Genomic DNA, 21,639 nt, shown 5'->3' with positions numbered 1-21,639 from the left:
TCACCTATAAGAAGCTGTCCTAAATCCTTACAGGACTGGTAAAACACAACTAGAAATGTAGTTATATCTTATGTCCTTGATGAATTTCCAATTTTCTAAAGCCTACTTCTGAAAAAACTATTGGTTTCAGTTCCTCCCCCTCACAGTCCTTCCTTCTTTAATCTTAGAAATGACTAAAAAATTCGTAACCATTAAACCATTAAATTCTCACCTGAAATCAACACACAAAAATTCCACTACCCTCATCAACCCCCTTTCCCCAGTACATCCTATAAACAGTGCTTTGTAATGAAACGTAGGGAACCTTAAATACACACTATAAACTGCATAATATTAAGAACCATGTTTGTGTACTGCAGCTGGCTTCTCAAAAGCTGCTACATTTCCAAATGCTAACATCTCTTATCTGAGATATTGTACATGTTTATGCAAGATCTATTAATCCTTTTCAACAAGAACTAATTTTGCTTGAAGAAAATAGCTTTACTTACTAGTGAAAAAGGTACTGTCAGTTGCTCCCACCATAGAAAAGATAACTAAGGCACTAAGCAACTTTTCAAACTACTCTATTTATTTAATGCGTGAACAACTTACTGAGAACTGTGACTAGATTTGAAAGGGTGTGGAATAGTTATCAGGATCCATATACAATAATTTCATGTTGATAGTTGTCGCTTATCATATCCTTGGAAATATCTAAGAAGAAGATTTACGGACATTACTTTAGAGCTCATACCTACCAAGTTTTCCCTATTTTTTTTTCAATTTCATATGCATGTTTACATATGCTAAACAAGGAAGGCATATAAAAAAATACTTAGCTCTTCACCTGAGAAAACGTCCTACCAACAACGCCTGAGACACCAAGAATATATTTACTGATGTCTAACTATTCCGTTTCCTTTCACAAAATAATAATTAAAATCTTAATAGTGGGGACAAATATTGCACAGAGACACTCCTTAGAATTTAATAGATGCATGTGCCCCATCAAGTTTTTCATACCTTTTATCAGCAGCTTGGGCATCAACAATTTATAAAAAGATAAGCAAAAAAGCAAACAAACCAGGAAACAAAGACAAAATTAACGTGTTTCATAACTGATAAATTCCATGGGATCATTTGGAGCAATATCTGTGCTACTCATTGGCAAAAGGTTGGCAGTTTTTTTCTTTATCTGTTTGTAAACAAAGCTTTCTACTGTTTTGTAAGAAAACCATATGACAGAACAGATGCACAGATTTCTGTTCTGCCTTGTGTATTATTTAGAAAAGTTTTAAGAAAATTGTGTATTTATTTACTTAAGTCATGTTATATGCATCAGGGAAAAAAAGCCCATCTCATATATAACAAAGTTCAATTTATTTCTACAGGCTGACAATCAAGAAGGAAAGCAAGAACCACCCAACACCTTAGGCAACTTTGCTGAGATATTAAGATCAGAAGGCACTGAATTCTACTTTCATTTTTACAGAATGGCTTTTTAAACAGGAAATCTTATAAGCCATACTTAAAAGTTCCACTGATAAAAGAACATTTATTATAGGGTGAGTTGATTTCATTTTTTGAGATATCTGATACATATTCTCAGTCCTCTGCATGCTATTACAGTTAGAAACAATATATCCTTTGAAATCTTTAAACAACATATGCAGAGGAACGTAGTTGTATGGGATCCACTGGTTGTTTAATATTTGTCTCCATTCCATCTTGGAAAGAACTCCTTTTGGTGAAAGATACAGTGTAATTAAAAAGAACAAGAACATCAGTCCTTAGTTACTATATTTACGTGCATACATACACAGCCTTGAGACTCTTTCATGGGCAGAATGCCATTGACTTTTCTATAATTTCAAACAAGTGATTTATGTGATCAGGTGAAGACATGTACATGATATTTTTTCAGCTCATTTCCTCTCTAGGACTGTGCTTTAATTTGGAGAGAAATCTAGGTTACTACCAGCCAACTTGCACACTGTTGGAAACATGTTTAATGTTTTGGCATTATGATTGAAGCAACTGTCAAAATATTTTATTCCCTATTTTGCACAGATGACATCTACTTGGATGTAGCACAAAGATGTTGTGCTTCTTAAACTCTTGTATGCTTCCTCTGGGAAGTGTGAATGCATTGTTGTCATATATAAATCCAGTGTAGGACTAATCAATGTTTATAAAAAGAATGACAAATTGTTGCACAATAGGCAGTTGGAGAAAAAACACGTGCATCTGTTTTATTATATAAGCCACATGCAGTACACTAAATAGATAAATGAGTAACAGGAATCATTTGCTAACTATGACTTTGAAAATGTGAATCAGAAGGACGAAGGTGAAGAACAGATAGCCCCAAGTCTAACTAGATGTTCTGTGCCAGTCAAACAGCCAGCCAAAACAGGTCTTTTCCTCAGCCAATTGTTTTACTGCTGCAAGTGGATGACACTCCAAATGTCCTCCTCTTTCTCTGCAGGGAGCTTTCCAACTCAAAAAGACACCTAGTCTCTGAATTCAAGAGATGAAAACAAAAATTTCTTCTTGCTAATGATTGCCCTACAATCCAAATGACTTTTCAGTTCAGGTTTTGTCTGTATCCTGAATGGATGCTGCATGTCTTTAGCAATTTTACCACTGGGGAAGAATCCCCTTGGCTAAACTAAGGATGAGTTTACAAACTAGCTGGGGTATTGCTTCATAAATGCACTCCTTTGGATCACAATGACATGCATCAACTGGAAATGGACTGCTTTGTCACAGCAATCCAATCCTGAAAACAGAAGCTATGTAATTCTCCATTATGCTGCCTTAAAGAGATTCCTTGTTCCCTGAAGACATTATTGGTACTAAGTATGCATTAGACAACGTTTGCAATAATTAGTTATGAGTTCTTTAGAAGCCCAGCCCCTTCTGGAAATGTCTCAGTATTGTTAGAAATGCGGTAACACAGTATTTAATATACAGGAATAGATATAAACAGTAAAGTAGTACGTTATAAACTGTAATACAGTTTATGAGCTTTTTACTTTAAACAGTATAAACTCATAATTCCTCACTCTGCAAGCTGAGTTTACATCTGAATTCGCTATATAAGGTAGTAGGAAGAACTGTTGATGGAATTGATTGTCATCGACTGAATTAGTACTAAACAGTTGGTACTGCTGAATCAGCAAGGAGGTATGCATTGTTTATAATGTCTCCCTTTTCCCATCATCTTATTCTATTAGATTTGTCTAACAAACCACAAAGAAAAACAAAACAAAAGAAATAGAAATCCCAGTCTAATAAATGCTGTGCACAGATGGATTTTTATTAATGATGAGTTATAGAGAAACCAAAATACAAATTGTAACCTACATATAAACCAAATAGCACTCAAAGACTCATTTTCTCCTCACACATGGTCAACACCCAATAATGGACACAGCAAACAAAACGAACGCTCTCATGAATCAGGTATTTTGCAGTTCAGTCCATCTGATCCTCTGAAGCATGCAGAAGAATAGGATCTTGTTCCAAACTGAAGCTAACCTCTGTTGGCCTCACAAGTTCAAGATACACTCCTTGAAGCCAGAGTTTCTCTTTAAACCTATTAAAAAAAAAGTCAGTCAATATTGCCTATATTTTAAAATGGTGGCTGTTACAACATTTCCTTTCATAATCAGCACCATAGTAGGTAACATAGGTTGTTGGTCTTAAGGCAGTAAGAGATCAAAGAGCAAAAGCAGAGTGACAAGACAGAACATAAATTATCCTAAGTATCTTACTGACGATAAATAACCAGAGAGTACTTTAGGTATAACGAACAGAAGAGATTATTATTATTATTATCTTTTAAAGAAGAATTTCAATCTTTCTGCATGATCTACATGTTTTAATCATATTGAATTCTATATTAGCACCACATAAAATTAACATGATCTTGCATTTGATTTCATTGCTTTGGACTACCCATCACCTCACTGTGATACAGTGATACAGAAAACACAGAACAAAACACAAGGGACCAGTGCTTGATCTGCCGTCCATGAGAGAAAGCATGAAGGCAGCTTCTGATGAAATGTGAACAGCTTTTTTAATCAGCATATAGAATAACTTTCCATTTGCATGGTGCTCTACAACTAGATAAGGCAAGCCTCAAGAACTGATGAAAGAAAAAAAAAGTTGCTCTTTTCTATGACCTTTTAGCATAATACTCACTATCTATGAAAAGAAATATATATTTAGATATTTTCAGGAAGCAAATGCACTTTACATGACCAGTGTAAAATTAATATTTTGAGAAGACCATGAAGGAGAAGCCTGACAGCAGTCCCACAAGTTGTCAACCACTTTTCAAAGTTATGTTAACCATTACTTCTTGAGACCCACAGGGCCTCTTTTCCATTATATTGCTCCAAATAACTTCAAGAAAGAAAGCTATTTTACCATACCTAGTGAAAACATCTTTTCACTGTAAAACAGTGAAACTCTTACTAGTTTCAGTCATGTGATATACATTATTAGTAGAATTGTTATTTTCTGTTGAAAACCTCTGACAGCAAAACTGTGAATATAAATCTTTTCCCAACACTCAAGTCCCAATCTTATGTCATCTTACCTGATGCTTGCAATGAATCAATGAACTGACAATGGAGTAAACCAGATTAGTAACAGTCCCAAGATATAAAAACTCACCCCTGAACACATTACGACAAAGCACATGAAGTTCTAGCATTATAAGCTACAGTTGGCTATCAGAGCCTAAATTCAGAAGGCAAGATATAACCTTGTGCAGGAAGTCAACACAAAGACTATTGACTTTAAATACCTCACTTAATCTCTTCAAAGTGCATAATGGAAGGCTTTGGCATCTTAAATCAGTTAACAAGTAATGATTGCTCCTGTGCTAGTAGGATTGTTACTAATACTTCTACAAAGATGCTTACCTAGTAGAAAACTTTGCTTGCATATTCGTTTATTGAGACTTCATGTTCTAGATGTATGACATTAAAATGAGGTCTACTCTCATAAGGATCATTTTCCTTTTGCTTATTAAAGGTCCAAAATATTACAAATTTCTGCATGGCACAGCAGACAAGAAGCTCCTATATCAACTTTGTCCTGGAGGCTGCAACTATTTTATTCATTAATACATCACAATTTTTAACTGTAGATCACATATCATGGGATTATTTTGCAGACAAATACTCCTTTGGTACAGTCAAATGTTACCTGTGTATTACAATTACTTACAGATTCAATATTTGGTTAATATTTGGCTGATCTTTCATATAATAAGAAATCAATTGCTACTAGAGGTTTTTGTGCATGTTGCTTTTAGCATTTTAATAAACAACAATAATAATGAATATACTGCAGTAAAACAAGAGAATTAGTGTCTATGCATATATGTATGCACATATAGAAAATGTCAACTGCTCTACTTGGGCAACATGCTCTTGCAAAGAAAATGATTCAAGGCTTTTGCAAGATATCCAATGGTGTTCTGCAAATGTTAAATACGGAAGTTAGATTTAGCAACTACTTTCTCCTTTAAAAAGGAAATGCTAATGGGCTAAAAATTGGTATATTCTAATGCCATGTCAAAAGCCCATCTGCACAACAAAGGACAAATACTTAAGTCATATCAACCTGAACTTCTGGAATACTTTTTACCTTTGAGTTTTTCAGTTGTAGGTTAATAAGTAGATTAATATAGCTAGATATAAAAAATAAATCACCAAACTAAATATCTTGTTCCACATAAATTCACTTTTCTATTGTATTACGAGGTCTTTAAACTAATAAAATTTAATACCTTTTAATGCAGGATTAAATGCAAAAGGCGGTCACAGTATGTACTTCATTTACATTATGCAAAAATTCATAGGAAAAGAAAGAGTGTTTGATGGGTGCTTCATAAATTAAAGTTTTTAGAGCTATTTGAGTATTACAAGATGTAGCACAGAGTAAGCTGCAAATTACCTTAATGGGAGATGTTTAGTGACTGGCCTTTGATCTCTCACATAAAATGTGTCCTGGGTTTGTAGTAGTTCACCTGTGGTGACATGCACTTTTTCTGAAAAATATCCATCTTTCCATTCTGATTTAGTCTGAGTTACAGTGGAAATTTCTGGGGTTTTATTTTTCTCTGAAACAAGACATGTACATCAGTAAGTGGAAATTAGGTTCTCAATTAATATGGCAATGTGCCTTAAAGCATGCAGCTGGCCAGGGTGAGTCACCTATCACTGTTACAACAGCAGAACAGTGTGCCTTTCCAACTTCATTGCTGGCAACACAGATATATTTCCCAGTATCAGCAAGGACTACATTTCTTTTTAAGAGGTAATAGGTATCTCCTAATTTCTCAACCTGTAAAACAATAGAACGCACATAGGAAATTATAAGGACCATAAAGCAAAATGTATTATCTTTCTCCAAGAAATATTTTAAGAACTTTAGAACATACACTGATATCTCCAGCTACCACTTGGATATCATCCTTAGTCCAGCAGACATGGGGTTTGGGCTTTCCATGTATAGTGCAATGTAGGATTAAATCTTCTCCTTCCTGTAAAGTTGTATGTCCAAATTTTTGTATGAAGTTTGGCTGTTTTCCCTGTACTGAAAAAAAAAATAAAAAAATTATTCACTCTACTTTAAATGGCACAACTAAAGCAACTGAAGCAAAAATCCATTCTCATAGTTAGAACGTTACCACATTCCATGACAAAGAGAGCCTTCACTGACACCTGGAACTCAGGATAACTTGTTTGCAAGACAGGAGTAGGCAGACATCATTTATCTACATAATATAAAGTTTGCTGAAACACGTAGATATAAAGCATCCAAGAATTTCATGCATCAGGAGTGATATTAGATCCACGTAATGATAGCGAATCACATTCTTTGTGTAGGTAACAGGTAAATATATGTGGATTACTGTGTTTCAGTGAAGAGTAAATAAATATCTCACACAAATTTAAAGGAAAAAAGTTAAGACAGCTAACTTGCATTTAGTGTACTGTCATACATCACACTTCACTTCTTTTTATTCCAATGTTCCATTCTAAAATGTTGTTGAAAAAAAAATATATTGTTCTATATTTACAGCAATGATTACAGCCAGAACATGGCCTCTGTACTACTATCATCAAGACCAATATTTTGGCTGTCATTAACACTGAGGCCACACACTATGAGATTATGCAGTACATATTTGATTTAGATGAAGCATGGACACATAATTGCATTTATTTTGCAATAACCAGAGCACATGAGGTAGAGTTTGTATTGGTTTCATGCCAACTGTAGGAGGACAGATGATACCTGAGCCAATACCAGAGCACCAAGTCTGGCCAATACAAATTAACTCATCAGAAATATTTGAAGAAATTTCAGTCATCTGAGTCAGTTTGTACTGAATCAGAGCTTTGTTTTATGTGACAATAACTTTAATAAGCTGTAAAGCTGGATGTACTGAAGCATCATACTTCTACCCAAAGTTCCACTTAAATTCTACCTCCATGGCCACATTAAAAGAAGAAAAAGACTTCAGAATTCAGATCAAGTATTTATGACACAGGGAATTCAGAGCAGCTCTGATGCTAACACACAGAATACACAGAAAGATATATACCGCAACAAAAATAAACATTTTGCTTCCCTATTTCTTGTTCCTCTTTATGATAAACTATAATATATCTCCGTAATATTGAGCAAAACTAATGTCTTTTCAGAAATTGAAGGTTACTGAAATGTACTATGAACTATGCCAGCATCGCCCCATTGTATTACAATAAATAATTTTGCTTTATGTTATTGTGAAACAAAAACCAGCATATGTCACAAAAGTAGTCAGAAACATTTAAATCCATAATATATGGATTATTAGCCACTCTCCTTTGGATGTATTTGCCTAACGTGGGACTGTCAACATGGTGAGGCAGACATTTTCACCTCTGTATTAATAAATTCTTTGCTTAGGTAAGCTATTACTCAAAAGAAGCTTTCAATAAAGTCTTAGCTGCGTAACATTCTTCCCATCCTGTAGGTCTGAGGCCACAACACAAAGCAGAAGTATGTGACTTTTACTCTCATACTCTTGCTAACCTAAGATAGCTCAGTAGATCAACAGCTGAGCTCTCAGCTGTTGAAAGCTAGCATACACAAGCTGCCACCATCGTTACATTGCAGAGATTTGGAATCTGCAGCTTTGCTTGCAGCTTCACTTCAACAGGAGAAACAACCAAGCAACCAAAGAATAAAAGATTTGAATGGAACTGTGACAATGATCAATCAGATCACATCTTGATATTGGATCACTAAATCAGCAGAACACGGAAACTAAGATGACCAGTTTCTAGATAGCAAAGTGAAAAGTATGTGGAAAAAAAAAACACAACATGAAATGGCAATAACTACAACTCTTTGAGGAACATGCTACAGTACTCAACAAAGGAACATTCTGATGTAAAAAGGAGAGATCTTCCTCTGACAGCAACCTTTAAAAGGAAATATATGATTATATTTCACCAATGATTTGCCCATGATAACATAATGAAATGCTAGAATAAGCTAAAACAACTTGCCAATTAAAAATGATTCCTAGGATAGACATCGTATGAACCACAAAGTTTAGCAGGAACAGATTTTTTTCCCTGCCTTATGGAAGGAAACAACATTTCAGGTTGTCAGGGCTACTGAAAACCCACTCTGTCAACTTCATCCAAGAAATTTGTCTATTCAATTCATAATATTAAATGTTATATATTTGTTGGAAACAGTACAATTCTCCTGTAAACTGGGGAACTGGCAAGCATGAAAAGGAAAACTCAGAGGTCTGTAAAAACTACAGGTGGGGAGAAACCTGGATTTGACTTCATCACGTGTTTTTTACCACCCCCACTGATCCTCAAACACAGGTGGTACCAGATCAAGCCAAATTGTTTTCAGCAGCCAGTTTTTATTGCTATGATTCACGGTTATTCTTAGTCTGTTTACTCTGTGCATGTAATTTCAAATCTCTGAATGTCTTGAAATGCGATGTTAGGAAATTTTACCAACTTCTAACTGTATCGTCTACAAAAATTTAGACTAGACTGAGATTCATACCATGCTGCTCAGAGAATTTGGATTACTCTCAGCATTACTCTTACTTGAAACTGTATTCTATTGTTTGGCGATTTTTGTTTTAGTCAAGCTACTAACACACTCACAAGGAATTTTATTAAGAAACATCAAGTGGGCCAATGATCCCAGCTGATCGGAAATAACCATATCCAGAGCTCAAGTCTCATTGAATACCATGCCTCAAAAAGGAAACTGAGCTGTAATTTTTAAAGACAGAACTCCCCCGCACACACAAAATAATACTACCTTAGTCTACCAAAGTCTCCAGAAAAAGGAGCAGAAATAGGCATACCTTACCAGTCATTTGAGAGGAAGCCACCTTCTCCACTGCAGCTCCATCCACGTTTGATCCAAAGCCAACCAGAGGAATGCCTCAGCCTCCCTTTGCTTATTGACTCACACCTAGACCCACAATCAGCTGCTTCTTTTGAAAAATAAAAAGAATTAACCCCTTTCCCCTCCAAATTTGTACACCTTGTGTAAGCACCCTTTCACATAATTCCACTTCTTCTAGTCAAGCAATCTCGTTCACCACTTTCTTTTTAAACGGGTGCCTGTATACGGGGAAGGAGGAAGACAGGTTAGGTTAGTAAAGTACCTAAGCAGAATATTTTTGTTGTGAGTCTGAAGAGATATCTAAAACTGCTCCTTAAAAGAACAGTCAGAAAGATATAAATATTCTTGGATCTTACAGTAATTGTAGGTTCAAAACTGTGGCCATGGGAGCTCAGTATGGTAAAACAAGAATGCAGAAAAAACAGAATTCAAAACACCCATGTGTACTATTCTGCTTGTACAGAATAGTTAAAAGAAGGAAGCAAGGTATACACAACATGAACTACAGAGAGAAAAAAAAAATAGGGGTGGGGAGAGAGGAGAAGGAAGGAAGCCTGGCAGGAATTTTCCAGCAATTTTTTGGGGGAACTCATCAGAGTCATCAAAACAAGAGTATTTAACCCAGACTACCAACAAAGCAGTACTCAGTATTGACTACACCTCTGTTTAGAAAGCGAAGCATTAAAACCAGGACGCTTTCAAGTATCTCGCTGTGTAGTCGGTATCTCTAACCTCTTCCTTTTTAAATTTTATTTCTTGCAGCTATTAAAAATGTGTCTGATATCCACATAACTGTTAAAAATTACACTTTTAAAAATATTTCTGATTAAAGCTCGATGCAATACGGTACTCACTCTGAGACAAGTGAAAATCAAGTTTCGTTAACCTAAATTCACAGAAATTTCCAAATTCTCTGAGGAATGTGTTAATGAATAATGAGATTAAAAACTTCTGCACTGATTTACAGAATCACAGAATTTCTAGGTTGGAAGAGACCTCAAGACCATCGAGTCCAACCTCTGACCTAACACTAACAAGTCCTCCACTAAACCATATCCCTAAGCTCTACATCTAAACGTCTTTTAAAAACCTCCAGGGATGGTGACTCAACCACTTCCCTGGGCAGCCCGTTCCAATGCCTAACAACCCTTTCAGTAAAGAAGTTCTTCCTAACATCTAACCTAAAACTCCCCTGGTGCAACTTTGTCCATTCCCCCTCATCCTGTCACCAGGCACATGGGAGAACAGACCAACCCCCACCTCGCTACAGCCTCCTTTAAGGTACTTGTAGAGAGTTGGTCTACTATTTCAGTGTGTCAACATAGTAACAGCATGAATGTAATACTTTTGTGCACCCTTAAATACAATTGTATACTTAGATACTGAAAGTCGGATTCCTTTGCATCTCACTCTCTTCACAACTTGAAAGATGTCATTTAATATTTAAATTGAAGCTTAATACTAGGATTTAATCCAATAGTAGGAAACTCATTCTTTCACAAAAAACATTTTTGAGTAAAAATGAGAGTGGATGTGCTGGCAAGGGCACAGATTATAAGACACTTCATCTGCTTTTGAACTGAACAGTAAAACTAATGCTTACTTTGTTTAGAAAGGCATCTGGCTTCCCTGGGTTACAGGTAATCTACTGGGGTCTTCCATATAATCTTTGGATGCATACAATTTTACTCAGTGTTCAAAGACTGTTATCAGCTTTCTAGTGATCCCCATGGGAATAATTTTTGTTTTGTCTTTGCTTGATGTAGCTGGAGACAAGACATTGACTTTTTTTTTTTTCCTTTGATGAGGATCTGTTGAAATCTGAGGTATGGATTTTTTCAGTTAGAACTGGCATTTATGGTTCAAATTGGAAAAGGAGTGTTAACCTCACCAAGCGTGGACTTTCACTACCATTCTTCCTTGGTAGTTTTGCAGTCAGAGGGCAGCTTTTCTTTAGTGACTTCGTAGACAGAAGTAGCTTAAGAATGTCCTTCTCTAGCCAACAAAATTGAGCATGGATGGTGTTTCAACACCATATCGTAGCAGTGATCATCTACAGGAACATTTCATCAATGCAGCTTCCTCTTCTACAACGTCTTCCGGACTATCATCCTAAATCAAGACTCAAACAGCAATGCCTTAAAAAAGTCCATTAAGATAAACTACTTTTCCATATCTTGTTCAGTATATGAACAAGAGGAATGAATAGGACTTTCAAAATATGATTTTAAAAAAGATAAAAATAAATAAGGAAAATACAATCTTTAGCGACAATCCTCATTTCATGAATTATTTAAACTATAACTCAGAAGAACAAAATCAGATTTTAAATGTTTTTCTGCAAAGGGGTACAAAAAGTTAAGCATACAAGACTAGAAATATGAAGCATGGTACATATGCAGAGTTTTACTGTAAAGGGTAAAATATACTTCATAAGCATACAGAGCATAGATTTTAAACAGTTTGAACAAAATCTACTCTCTTGCTCTGAAGCATCTTTTAATCTCTTCCTCTCTTAGAGCAAAGATTACAGTCTTCCTTGCTATGCTTGGGAGTGTGCGTGTAACCCAAACTCCAATAGCAGATAACATTACTGGTTAGTTTCTAATAATAATAATAATGAAAAGACTGAATAAATCCCACTTGTATTCAAAGCTTTCTCTCACCCAATTTTGCAAACTAGCTTCAGATATTGTCTGTCAAATCTCACATGAACCAAGTAACTGAGATCTCTTCTGCTTGTTCTAAAGCCTTTTAAGTAACATTAAGAATAAGAGCAGAAACAAATTTAATGTAAATGTGTATGAGAGATAAGGTCTACATAGCTGCTCCCTTGTAATTCCTCAGTCTGGATGTACACGAGGAAGGAGAAAGAACACCCCTCTAGGAGTTTTCTGTTGCCTTTTCAACTCATAGAGCTGATTATTGTAAATAGTAGATAGTCTTTCTTGAAGTGCTATCAAGCAACTGGATCTGACTACCAGTCTATATCCAAGCTACCTCTGGTTTCTGCTCCATTACAAGATGAAATGTTCAAGTTTTTCATTTTGATAGAACTACAAGTGGGGTTGTGACAAGATTTTCTGAACAGGATTAGAATCCTTGACTCCTGAAGGACAGAAGCTCACCCTGCATTGCTGTTTTGATCCACAAGTGGCTTTCCTCCAACCAAAAGGTCAACTTTGTGCTGAACTCATCCACTCACCATATAAAGATGACAGAACAATGATTATTCTAGCATTGAACTTTCTGTGGTTTTCAAGATGAAGCATCCACACGTTAAATGATGCAGCTTTGAGTGCAGCCTCTACAGAACTGACTCTGGTACTAGCTTTAGTACCAGCAACTAGCTTTAGTTAATTATTAATTTAAAGGCCTGATTCAGGAAGTGGCAAGGCAGAAGAGAACATCTTCGCTTTCTCTCCTGTTTTTTTTGACCCCCCTCCCCCTTTTTTTTTTCCTTCCTTGGTACATAAACTTAGCCTCAAGATTGAAGGCAAAAATGCCTGGGAAAGTGATCTGAGTGTCCTATAAAGTTATCTAGAAAGCAAATCAAAACATCGATGAGTACTTTTAATTTTTGAATGATGGGCTTCAGGAAGAGTCACAATTCTCAGTAAAAACAGAGCACCGAAGGCAGCCATTACCTAAGATTTTTTTTTTTTTTTTTTTCCCAAACACAAAATAAGTGTTATAAACAGGATACAGTTATCAAGCACTGGCAGCTCTGTAGCAGACAAAGCTTTATAGTGTGTAGGAGAGGCATGTGGGGTTTGTTCTTACCATAATACTACTTAATGTAACGAACAGTTAGGTAAGTCAGCTTGCTCATGAAGGTTTTGCTGGATGTTTGTAACAACTAAAAAAGGCAGATAATGTCACAAGGGCATAAGCACACTAAACTGAATTTTACTTTTATGAAAATTGAAACATTCAAAATTGTTCTAATTAAAAAGAGTTTTATTGTGAAATAGAAAGTAAACTTTTAGAGAAGAGGTGATTTTTATAGCTGGGAGAATGGACCAACCTTTTCAGGAGATGACTGAACTCAGAAAATTGCTCGTTCGGGGTTTAGTTAAATATTTTGTTTTGTCATTTGCTCACTATCTCCTCTCCTCTTCCTCCAGCTCCCTCTTATAATTGTGCGGTTGTATTCCCTTAAGAACTTCTCCTGTTTCAAAGTTACAGGAATTTTAATAAAGTTATACTCACTGGGCCAAAATATCTAAATGTCAGTGTTCAATTTCACTGACGCCCTGCAATTTACAATATGTATTCTGCTCACAGCATGCTGCACAGTAGAAGGCTTGTTTTCTTTCAGCAAAATGTGGAAGAGAAAGCAAATATTTCCTCTAAATTATCCACACCACCATAATCATAATATGAAAGATGAAAATCAAAGATGCAGGAAAAATCATGTGTCTTTCTCTCAATTGGTTTTATCATACTTAAACAAATACTAGGAGTAAAGAAGGATTCAAATGACATTTAAGGATTTATGAATGAATTTTTCCACTAGCAGTTACGTTGCTTTTATCAAATATTTAAGCAAAGTACTTAATAAATAAGACCTACGTCTGTCCTAGTCAAGAATGAAATGCAATATGTTGATAAATTTCTGTTCTGGACTAACTACTTTCAAGTTACAGAAGAATTCTATTTGACTGATTTTTTAAATTACTATATTTTTTGGTGTGAGTATACTTTTGAGTACTTCTACAATGTGATTGTTTGAAATAAGTGCATTAAAATTTTTTAATGTGCATAAAAGCTAATTTCATAAACTATTAATTTTCTTTTTCTCTATATTAACAATATAGAAAACTATCATAAATATTTATAATTTTAATTTTATAAGAAGGCAGAGAATGATCACAAGCATCTCTCTAAGCAGACGGATATGTTGGAAGGTCTCATTTTGTAAACATCTGCAGGTTTTGGTCTACTTTATGCTAAGCACTGCTTACACAAATCCTGACAATTCTGGGTCAAATCTCTGTAGTTCAGATTATCACATCTCTATTGGAACTACTGCAGCTTTTATTTGTGGAGATGACTCTTTGGAATGAAACTGAAATTTAAATCTGATCTATGGCAGTACAATCATGAATATTACCATTTTATACTAAGAAGCTTTACCTTACAGATAAAAAAAAATAGATTAATTAAAGGTAAATGAGAAAAACGTCATTGGAAATAATAAATCTTATGTTTAAAATAAAATTATGTGCCCTCCTCCATCCCCAACAAAAAATGTATCATAGAAAGTATGTTGATCTGAGTGCACTATCTGGGTGTATTTTGACATGTAATAGCCATTAAAACTGTTTTCAACACTTCATATTGCCAACATATTTAGAATACAAAACAGGGTCTTAAATTTTAGAAAATCTTTGTAACTTATTTTTATCTCAACATCACTATGAGAAAGAAAAACAATCATATAATACTGGTATGAAGAAACAAGCAATATATCAAGTGTGACATAAAAGTAGTTTGGTACAGATGGCGAAAGATTCAGTGTAGGACAATAAATTTCATGTTGCTTTAGCATGTGAGAATTAAGTCCAGTGCAGTCAATATTGTACTTTTGTGAACAGCCAGTACATTAGTGATATGCTAATATAGATGACACACAGCATTATCCAGTCTATTCTTCTAATAGGTGGCCTGTTACCTTTCACGTGGAGAATGGCACTTGATGATATGGTGCCACTAGAATTTTTAGCCCGAACAACATAGAGCCCAGCATCTTTATCACACACCTTCTGAATGAGTAAAGTATGCTTTGTCTCCTTTTGTAAGAGCTTTAAGTGCTCATCTGCAGTCACTTTCTGGCCCTTCTTGTACCTGAAGCAGAGAGTCAGTTTTCACGTCAGATTTGTATCATGTATGTCAAGCAGAAACTTCCAAATTAAGAAAACCTCTATAACACAAAGTTGGCAGCAAGAGAGAGTTCACTGTCATGCTCTCAATCCTTTTTCCAAGTTATATACGAATATGGATGCATATTTAAATTACTCAAATTGTTGGAAAAGACAATCTTAACACTAGAAAATGTGGCTCTGAAAATGTTTTTGCGTGGACATGTCACCCAGTTATCGCACTGCAGTAATCAAGGAGAGAGTAGCACGAAGGCCTGTCCCCTCAATTTTGTGCTGAAACATTGTTGCTAATAAAGTGTTCAGTCAATCCATATTCAAATCAGGGGAAATAGCATCTTAAATGCACAAGCAACATACAAACTTTCTGTCTTACAAAGAACTACATAAAGAACAGTCAGGTACTTATTCCTCCACCTGAGCCCACTTACGTTTACTTAGTTCACATAATAGACAGGATAGAACAACATAACCTGACTTATTTCAGAAAATTGGTGATCACTTGTATCAGTGATCACTACCAGTCACCAAAGTATTGGTATTGACTCCTGATTTACGAAGTGGAAGTGAGAGAAAATTCTGGCTCTTCTTGCCTGATAGTGTTTCAGTATATGCTGCTTTTAACCTAATCCAAATGCAAACGTGATTTTCCAACTATATATCCAACAGTGTGTACATCAGTACAACATACATGGTATTGGTGTTACCATACTTATTTTTTTTTCTCACAAAGATTAATTTTCTATTTTCATAACTTTATTGTTTGCAAAATGCTTTCAGTTGAATGTTATTCTTAAAAAGACCATGTATCATCCGTATACATACTTTTGAGCTAAATTAATGCTTTCTTATGATAAAACAAAATTGAAGGTACCTTGTTTCACCAGCAATACTCCTCAAAGTCTAGAATAATTGGATTTAAATTAAATTTATTGATACCAAGAGAGTATACCACCAAGGCTGCACAGTCCAGTATTTTTCTCAGTGCTATAGAATAAAATTCTGCTTACTAAGAGCTTATAGTTTACTTGTTTTGTCCTCTACGCAATATATATATTTTACATGTGTACTATTATAAACGTCTTCAAGTTAAGATTAAGAGGCATATCTTACTTTAATTCATTAAAGGAAGGCCTCCACTGTGAAAGTCTAATGGAATAAGTGACAGAATGGCAAACAAGGTAAAAGTTTATGAAAAATAGGCCAGCAAATACAGGACTAACACTGAAGTCTTGGAATCCTGCCTCCTCTTTCAGTCCCTATCTATCTTTGCATGGAACTTTTAAAAAGTCATATTAAAAAATGTTTGTATAACAATATCTGTATTTCTCACAATAGAGTATAAAGAAATCTAATTAGACATGTAGCAATTCAAAGTGAGAAACAGAGAGAGCAAGTATTTCATATAAAATGGTTACTCATAGTGTAGACACTAGGGTTTTGTTTTTTTAACCTGTAACCTCTCCTGGTTTTGACAACTCTTTCACTTCTATATAAATTTGTGCACACCTATACATAGTGACTATAAATATTTGTCTCTGTCTGTATATTGTGGCAAGTTCCTGAAACAATGAAGATGAATTACTTACAGCAAATACGGATTGAACCTTTTTTTTATGACATTACTGAACAAGTGGAATGTTATAGCCTAGAACATAAAAAGTTCTTGACATACTTGCTCAAAGAATGTTGGATATGCTTGCACGTGTTTGATACTCTCATTATTCATATAATTAAGTACAGAAAGATTATTTCAAGTAGGTTAATTGTCAAAACAATTTTTAAAGTGGGAAACATGCAGAACTGTGGAGTGGTAAGGATACAAGCCATTTATTCTAGTCTATAGATTAATGAATATAGATATAAGTGATTCAATGTGCTTCACTAATAGGTATATTTAGTTTTTCTTGTTATAAGCTACCCACCATGTCAGTGTAGGCTCTGGGAATCCTGTTACTTCTACTTCCAAGGTTACTGGAGAACCTTCCATGACGGTTACATTAGACAGAAGCTGGGAGAAGTTAGGCGCCTGTCCAGTTAGGCTGGCCATGCTGTTCTTTTCTGATGCACTTTTAATCTCTTCTCGGGTAACCATCTGCCTCTGACAGCTTCTGGTGGCGTCTGATTGAAACATGAAACCTGAGAATGCATCAGGCAAAGCATGCAGCCTGTCCTGGGTTTTATTACAGTTATTCAAGTCATGCAATTGTTCTTGTGCTTCTGCCATGCTTTTACGAAGTTCAAGGTGTTGCAAATGTGTTTTGCACACTTCTCATGCTATATACTGGTTTGGCATTCACTGTGCAGGAAGCAGTGCTAGCCTCAGATATTGCTTGTAAACTATAAACTAAAGGAGCTCCTACTCTGACTTTTGGATCAGAATCTGCTGAAGAGATATAAAACTTCTCAAACTGATCAGATGGAATTTCCATTCTAATTTTTGTAGCATCAGCATAAGTAGAATTTGTTAAGAGATCAGATGCTTCCATCAACTTTTTACCAATAGTGTTTTTTTGTATTTGCAAGCTATAGGAACTGGCATGCAGATTATGCGAACTACAATAGCACTGCTCTTCTAGCTCCGTTTCAGAAAATAAGACATCTGATTCTGGTGTCTCAGAAAGCAGTGGCAAAGAGATATCATCAGGTGATATACACTCATATTTATCTCCAGAGGGTATTTCTTCTGCCAGGAACTCAGTCTGTAAGCTCTTCTCTTTGGCCGAAGATAACAGCTCTGTATCCTGTGAAACAAGATCCTTACCAGCTGGGCAGATAACTGGAATATCAGGCAATTTATTCCTCTCCTTAAATTAGGAGTGGACAGAAGAGAAGCGAAAGAAGAAAAACAGAGAGAAAGAATGAGTTACTAAGCATCACCTTTTCATGCAGAAGCTATCAACAATATTTGGAATATTTCCTCTAATTAAGCTTAGTTATTCTGAGAAACAGGACAAAACACGAGGAAAGGATAGTCATTAGAAAAGTTTGCCGAAGTTAACTGAAATTTCTAACTGTTTGGATGGACTAGCAGAAAACATAGTAGAAGAACTTAATACATCAGTAACAATAAAAGTACCTCTTCCTGTAAACGAATGACAACTTGTGGATTTCCTGTTCTTTTTATAAGAGCATTTATAGTGTGTGTGTGTGTGAAAGGAGATGGCACAATGACGTCTCAATGGAAAACGGCTACATAACAAAAATAGATTAACAGCTAAGTAACTGGACTTCTGTTATTTGAGTCATTGGTCATATTCAAGATTTACAATTAAATCTTTAAGATATTTTTTTCAAGCATTTTATCTTTTCCTTATTTTGTGACAGTTGTTACAAGATCTTGTTCAGATATTAACACAAAATTAATGGTAAAATTATTTTTTTATTTCCTTGAACCCATCATATTTTACAAGTAATTGGATTTATCATGAGTGCATTCACTTCAATTGCAAAACATCAAAGACATTTGATTTATTACTGCCTGCCTCTTGAGTTTTGTTTAGTGTGTAACCACATAGTCTGGGCTATCAGGCTTTGTTTGTGTCATGGCTCACAGCAAAGGTGTTCACAATGTTTCTTATGTACTCTTGTTGTTCTCTTAAAAACATATTTAATCCAATAAGCAATGTTTCTGTCACCTATAAACTGTTCAATCAAAGGTATAGTGTGGTACACCGGGTGTCTTTGCTCTCCAAACCAGACCTCTTTGGCAGTACCAAGTACACAACTGCAGCAGCACAGTTCTTTGGACTTTTGTTTTGTTTTATTGCTTTATTATAGAACCTAATCAATGGAGCACTAATTACCAGAGTAAAAGAAAAAAGAAGCAGAATCTTACATACACACTTGGTCTGTATGTATGCATCCATATCTGTAGATATGGTAAAATTAATACAGACTTTTTTCTAAGTTAATAAAATCATTATTTAAAACCCAGGTGACCCTTGCCAAATATGCAAATGAATGAATTGAAGAAAGTTGTTTTGTTTTGTTTTTTTTTTGCTGTGTCTATTTTATCTAAAACATTCATTTCACTTATAAGATGAAGCTCAAGTTTGTGTATTAAATGCTTTCCACATGCACCCTCTGATGAGCACCAACTCCCAAAATATCTCTGAAAAGGAATATATCATGGACATAAACATAATTCTCTTTCCAGTTTAGCGAAATATGTCATTTTTTCACCTTTCCAATTACTAAGAAAAAAATATAAACACTTGAGTTGCTTCTTCACTTGGTATGTATTCAAAATTTTTACCGGGTTTCTAAATAATTGTCAACTATTCCTAGGAAATAGTTATTTTTAGCAATAGATTTCAGTTTGCTTATAAAAATTTATTGGGTTTGCAAATTTGTCACCCAGCTCTTTTATCCTTACCAGTATTGTTCTAAGTAACCATGTCAGTTATAAGCCTGACCAGATTTGCAAGTCTTTCTTAAATGCAGTTTTAATAGACACTTTGGCAGCAAAAATCAGGCTATTATAGTTTGAATTGCAGTAACAAGTTTAATAAACCAAATCTAATTAAATATTAAGTTAGGAGTCTCAACAATATTACATTCTGAGCAGGTATAAGTCAAACGCATGGGTCAAAATGTCCAAATTGACAGTTTCTATTGTCTGAATGAAATTAATGATCCAGATCCATCCTATTGAAGAGCATATGCATATGTGCACACATTGGCATATCTTTGGGCAACTATGGGAAAGCCAAAACAATGTTGGAGTCCTCCACTAACTAATCTAGTATCCTAGTGCAGGGCTGTGCTGCCAGTTTCATGGTCAACACACCTAGGAGGCGGACTACAGAATAGAGCAGAGTTATTCGAAACACTGCTGCAAAATGACCCTAGGGAAACTGCTTTTGTGCTGATGAAAAAAATTGCAAGTGGGCAGTAAGCCAACTGTCAGACAGGCTTTGGCAGTATGAGGTCTTTCAGCCCTTGTGTGATACCTGCAATCAAATAAGCAAGAGAAGCACCCACTTTCTAGAGGGTGCTACTTATTACTGAAGCAAAGTAATACTGCAAATATAGCTTGCAGAAGTGCAGACAAAATTATATACTGTTGTCTCACTGGATGAGAGGCTGAGAGTGGGCCAGGTCTTTTCTCAGAAGGGATGAAAATGGAAGACAGAAAAGCTCTAGCAAGAAGAAGCTACTACTTCTTTAAGTGAAGTATGGAGTGATGAAAAGAGCGGAGGTATCATAGTTGCCATACTTCACATCTGATATTTGCTGTTCTGCATACCCTTCACTTCTTCCATTGACAGCTGATGCACAGTCTGACAAGGACTGACAGGGCTGTGGCCTAGCAAAATAGGAAATAGAGCTATGGCCATCTGCTGTGTGAGGTGATTTTCTGGAGGGTGGCTTTTTTGGAACAGACACAAAATTCTGAGTGAAATCTAGGCTACAAGTCAAAGGTGAAACTCTCATTGGCTTGAAACAGAGGTGACAAAGTTAATTAAACTCAATTTTGTCTCATCAGCAGAGAAGAGGGTACTCTGTATTGAACTGAAGGGAATGTTAATGTTAGTTGAATCTCTATAAAACATAGTTTAATGTCTTGTAGTATTGGTCTACATTATCAGCTTGCAAAATAGAAATTTTAGAGCTCTAAATCAATTGCAAATGCATCCTACCTTTGTAAAGACTTATATATACACTACCATCCATTCATATGCTCATGAAAGGTTTCACATAGTGAATTATTTACTTTTGCAGACCAAGACCCCAAGGCATCAAAATGTTCTATAAGATAAAAGAATTAAAGTCAATTATATTTTTTATTTTTATTTTTGTAAAGCCTAAGACTACATTTATTCATTGACAATCTGAAATCTTTCACATTCATTTACCATATATTTGTAAATAAGACATTTGTCTTCTAGAACTTTTACCATGCTAATACATACCTAATAACTAATTTGTTTTTCTGCATGATCTTCAACATGCAATTCATACTTCAGAATTTATGATCTCTGTTGCATGGAATTTTGGCAACTGAAATGTCAATAAAGTGTTTTGATGTGAGAGTGAAGTAAACTATTTGATGTTGATCTCTGCTGTTTAGTTGAGGTATAATGTCATACTAAGAATACAGCAGATTATATGATGTCATCATACTGAACTACTGACAGCTGTAGTTTTGTCCCATCATGTTTTTGCTATGACTGCTTTTCTATTATTCAGACTGCTGCAAAAGTGAAGCAATTCTGGCTTTGTATTGGATTTCTAATACTGTAATTAAGAGAATCTAAGCTCATTAATGTCTGTAAAAATGTGTTATTTCTGACAAGCAACAAAA

The 21,639-nt window shown here is 35.2% G+C and overlaps 1 protein-coding gene across 1 annotated transcript in view; it reads right to left on the bottom strand.

Moving 5' to 3' along the window:
- Positions 1–3,405: 3,405 nt before the first annotated feature.
- Positions 3,406–21,639, bottom strand: part of CCDC141 (coiled-coil domain containing 141) — a gene marked incomplete at its 5' end in the record, with an annotated part of 79,655 nt that continues 61,421 nt past the window's right edge. The window contains 7 exon segments of the mRNA XM_084289357.1: positions 3,406–3,583; positions 5,962–6,127; positions 6,222–6,351; positions 6,449–6,603; positions 15,125–15,297; positions 17,255–17,602; positions 17,604–18,136. Of these exon segments, the coding sequence (XP_084145483.1) occupies positions 3,463–3,583; positions 5,962–6,127; positions 6,222–6,351; positions 6,449–6,603; positions 15,125–15,297; positions 17,255–17,602; positions 17,604–18,136 (1,626 nt within the window). The 3' untranslated portion in view covers positions 3,406–3,462.

Source organism: Netta rufina, assembly GCF_964035555.1.
Source record: "Netta rufina genome assembly, chromosome: 6".
Taxonomy (NCBI): Eukaryota; Metazoa; Chordata; class Aves; order Anseriformes; family Anatidae; genus Netta; species Netta rufina.
Note: the sequence above shows the minus strand (reverse complement) of the source record. Positions and strands in the feature narration are given on the sequence as shown.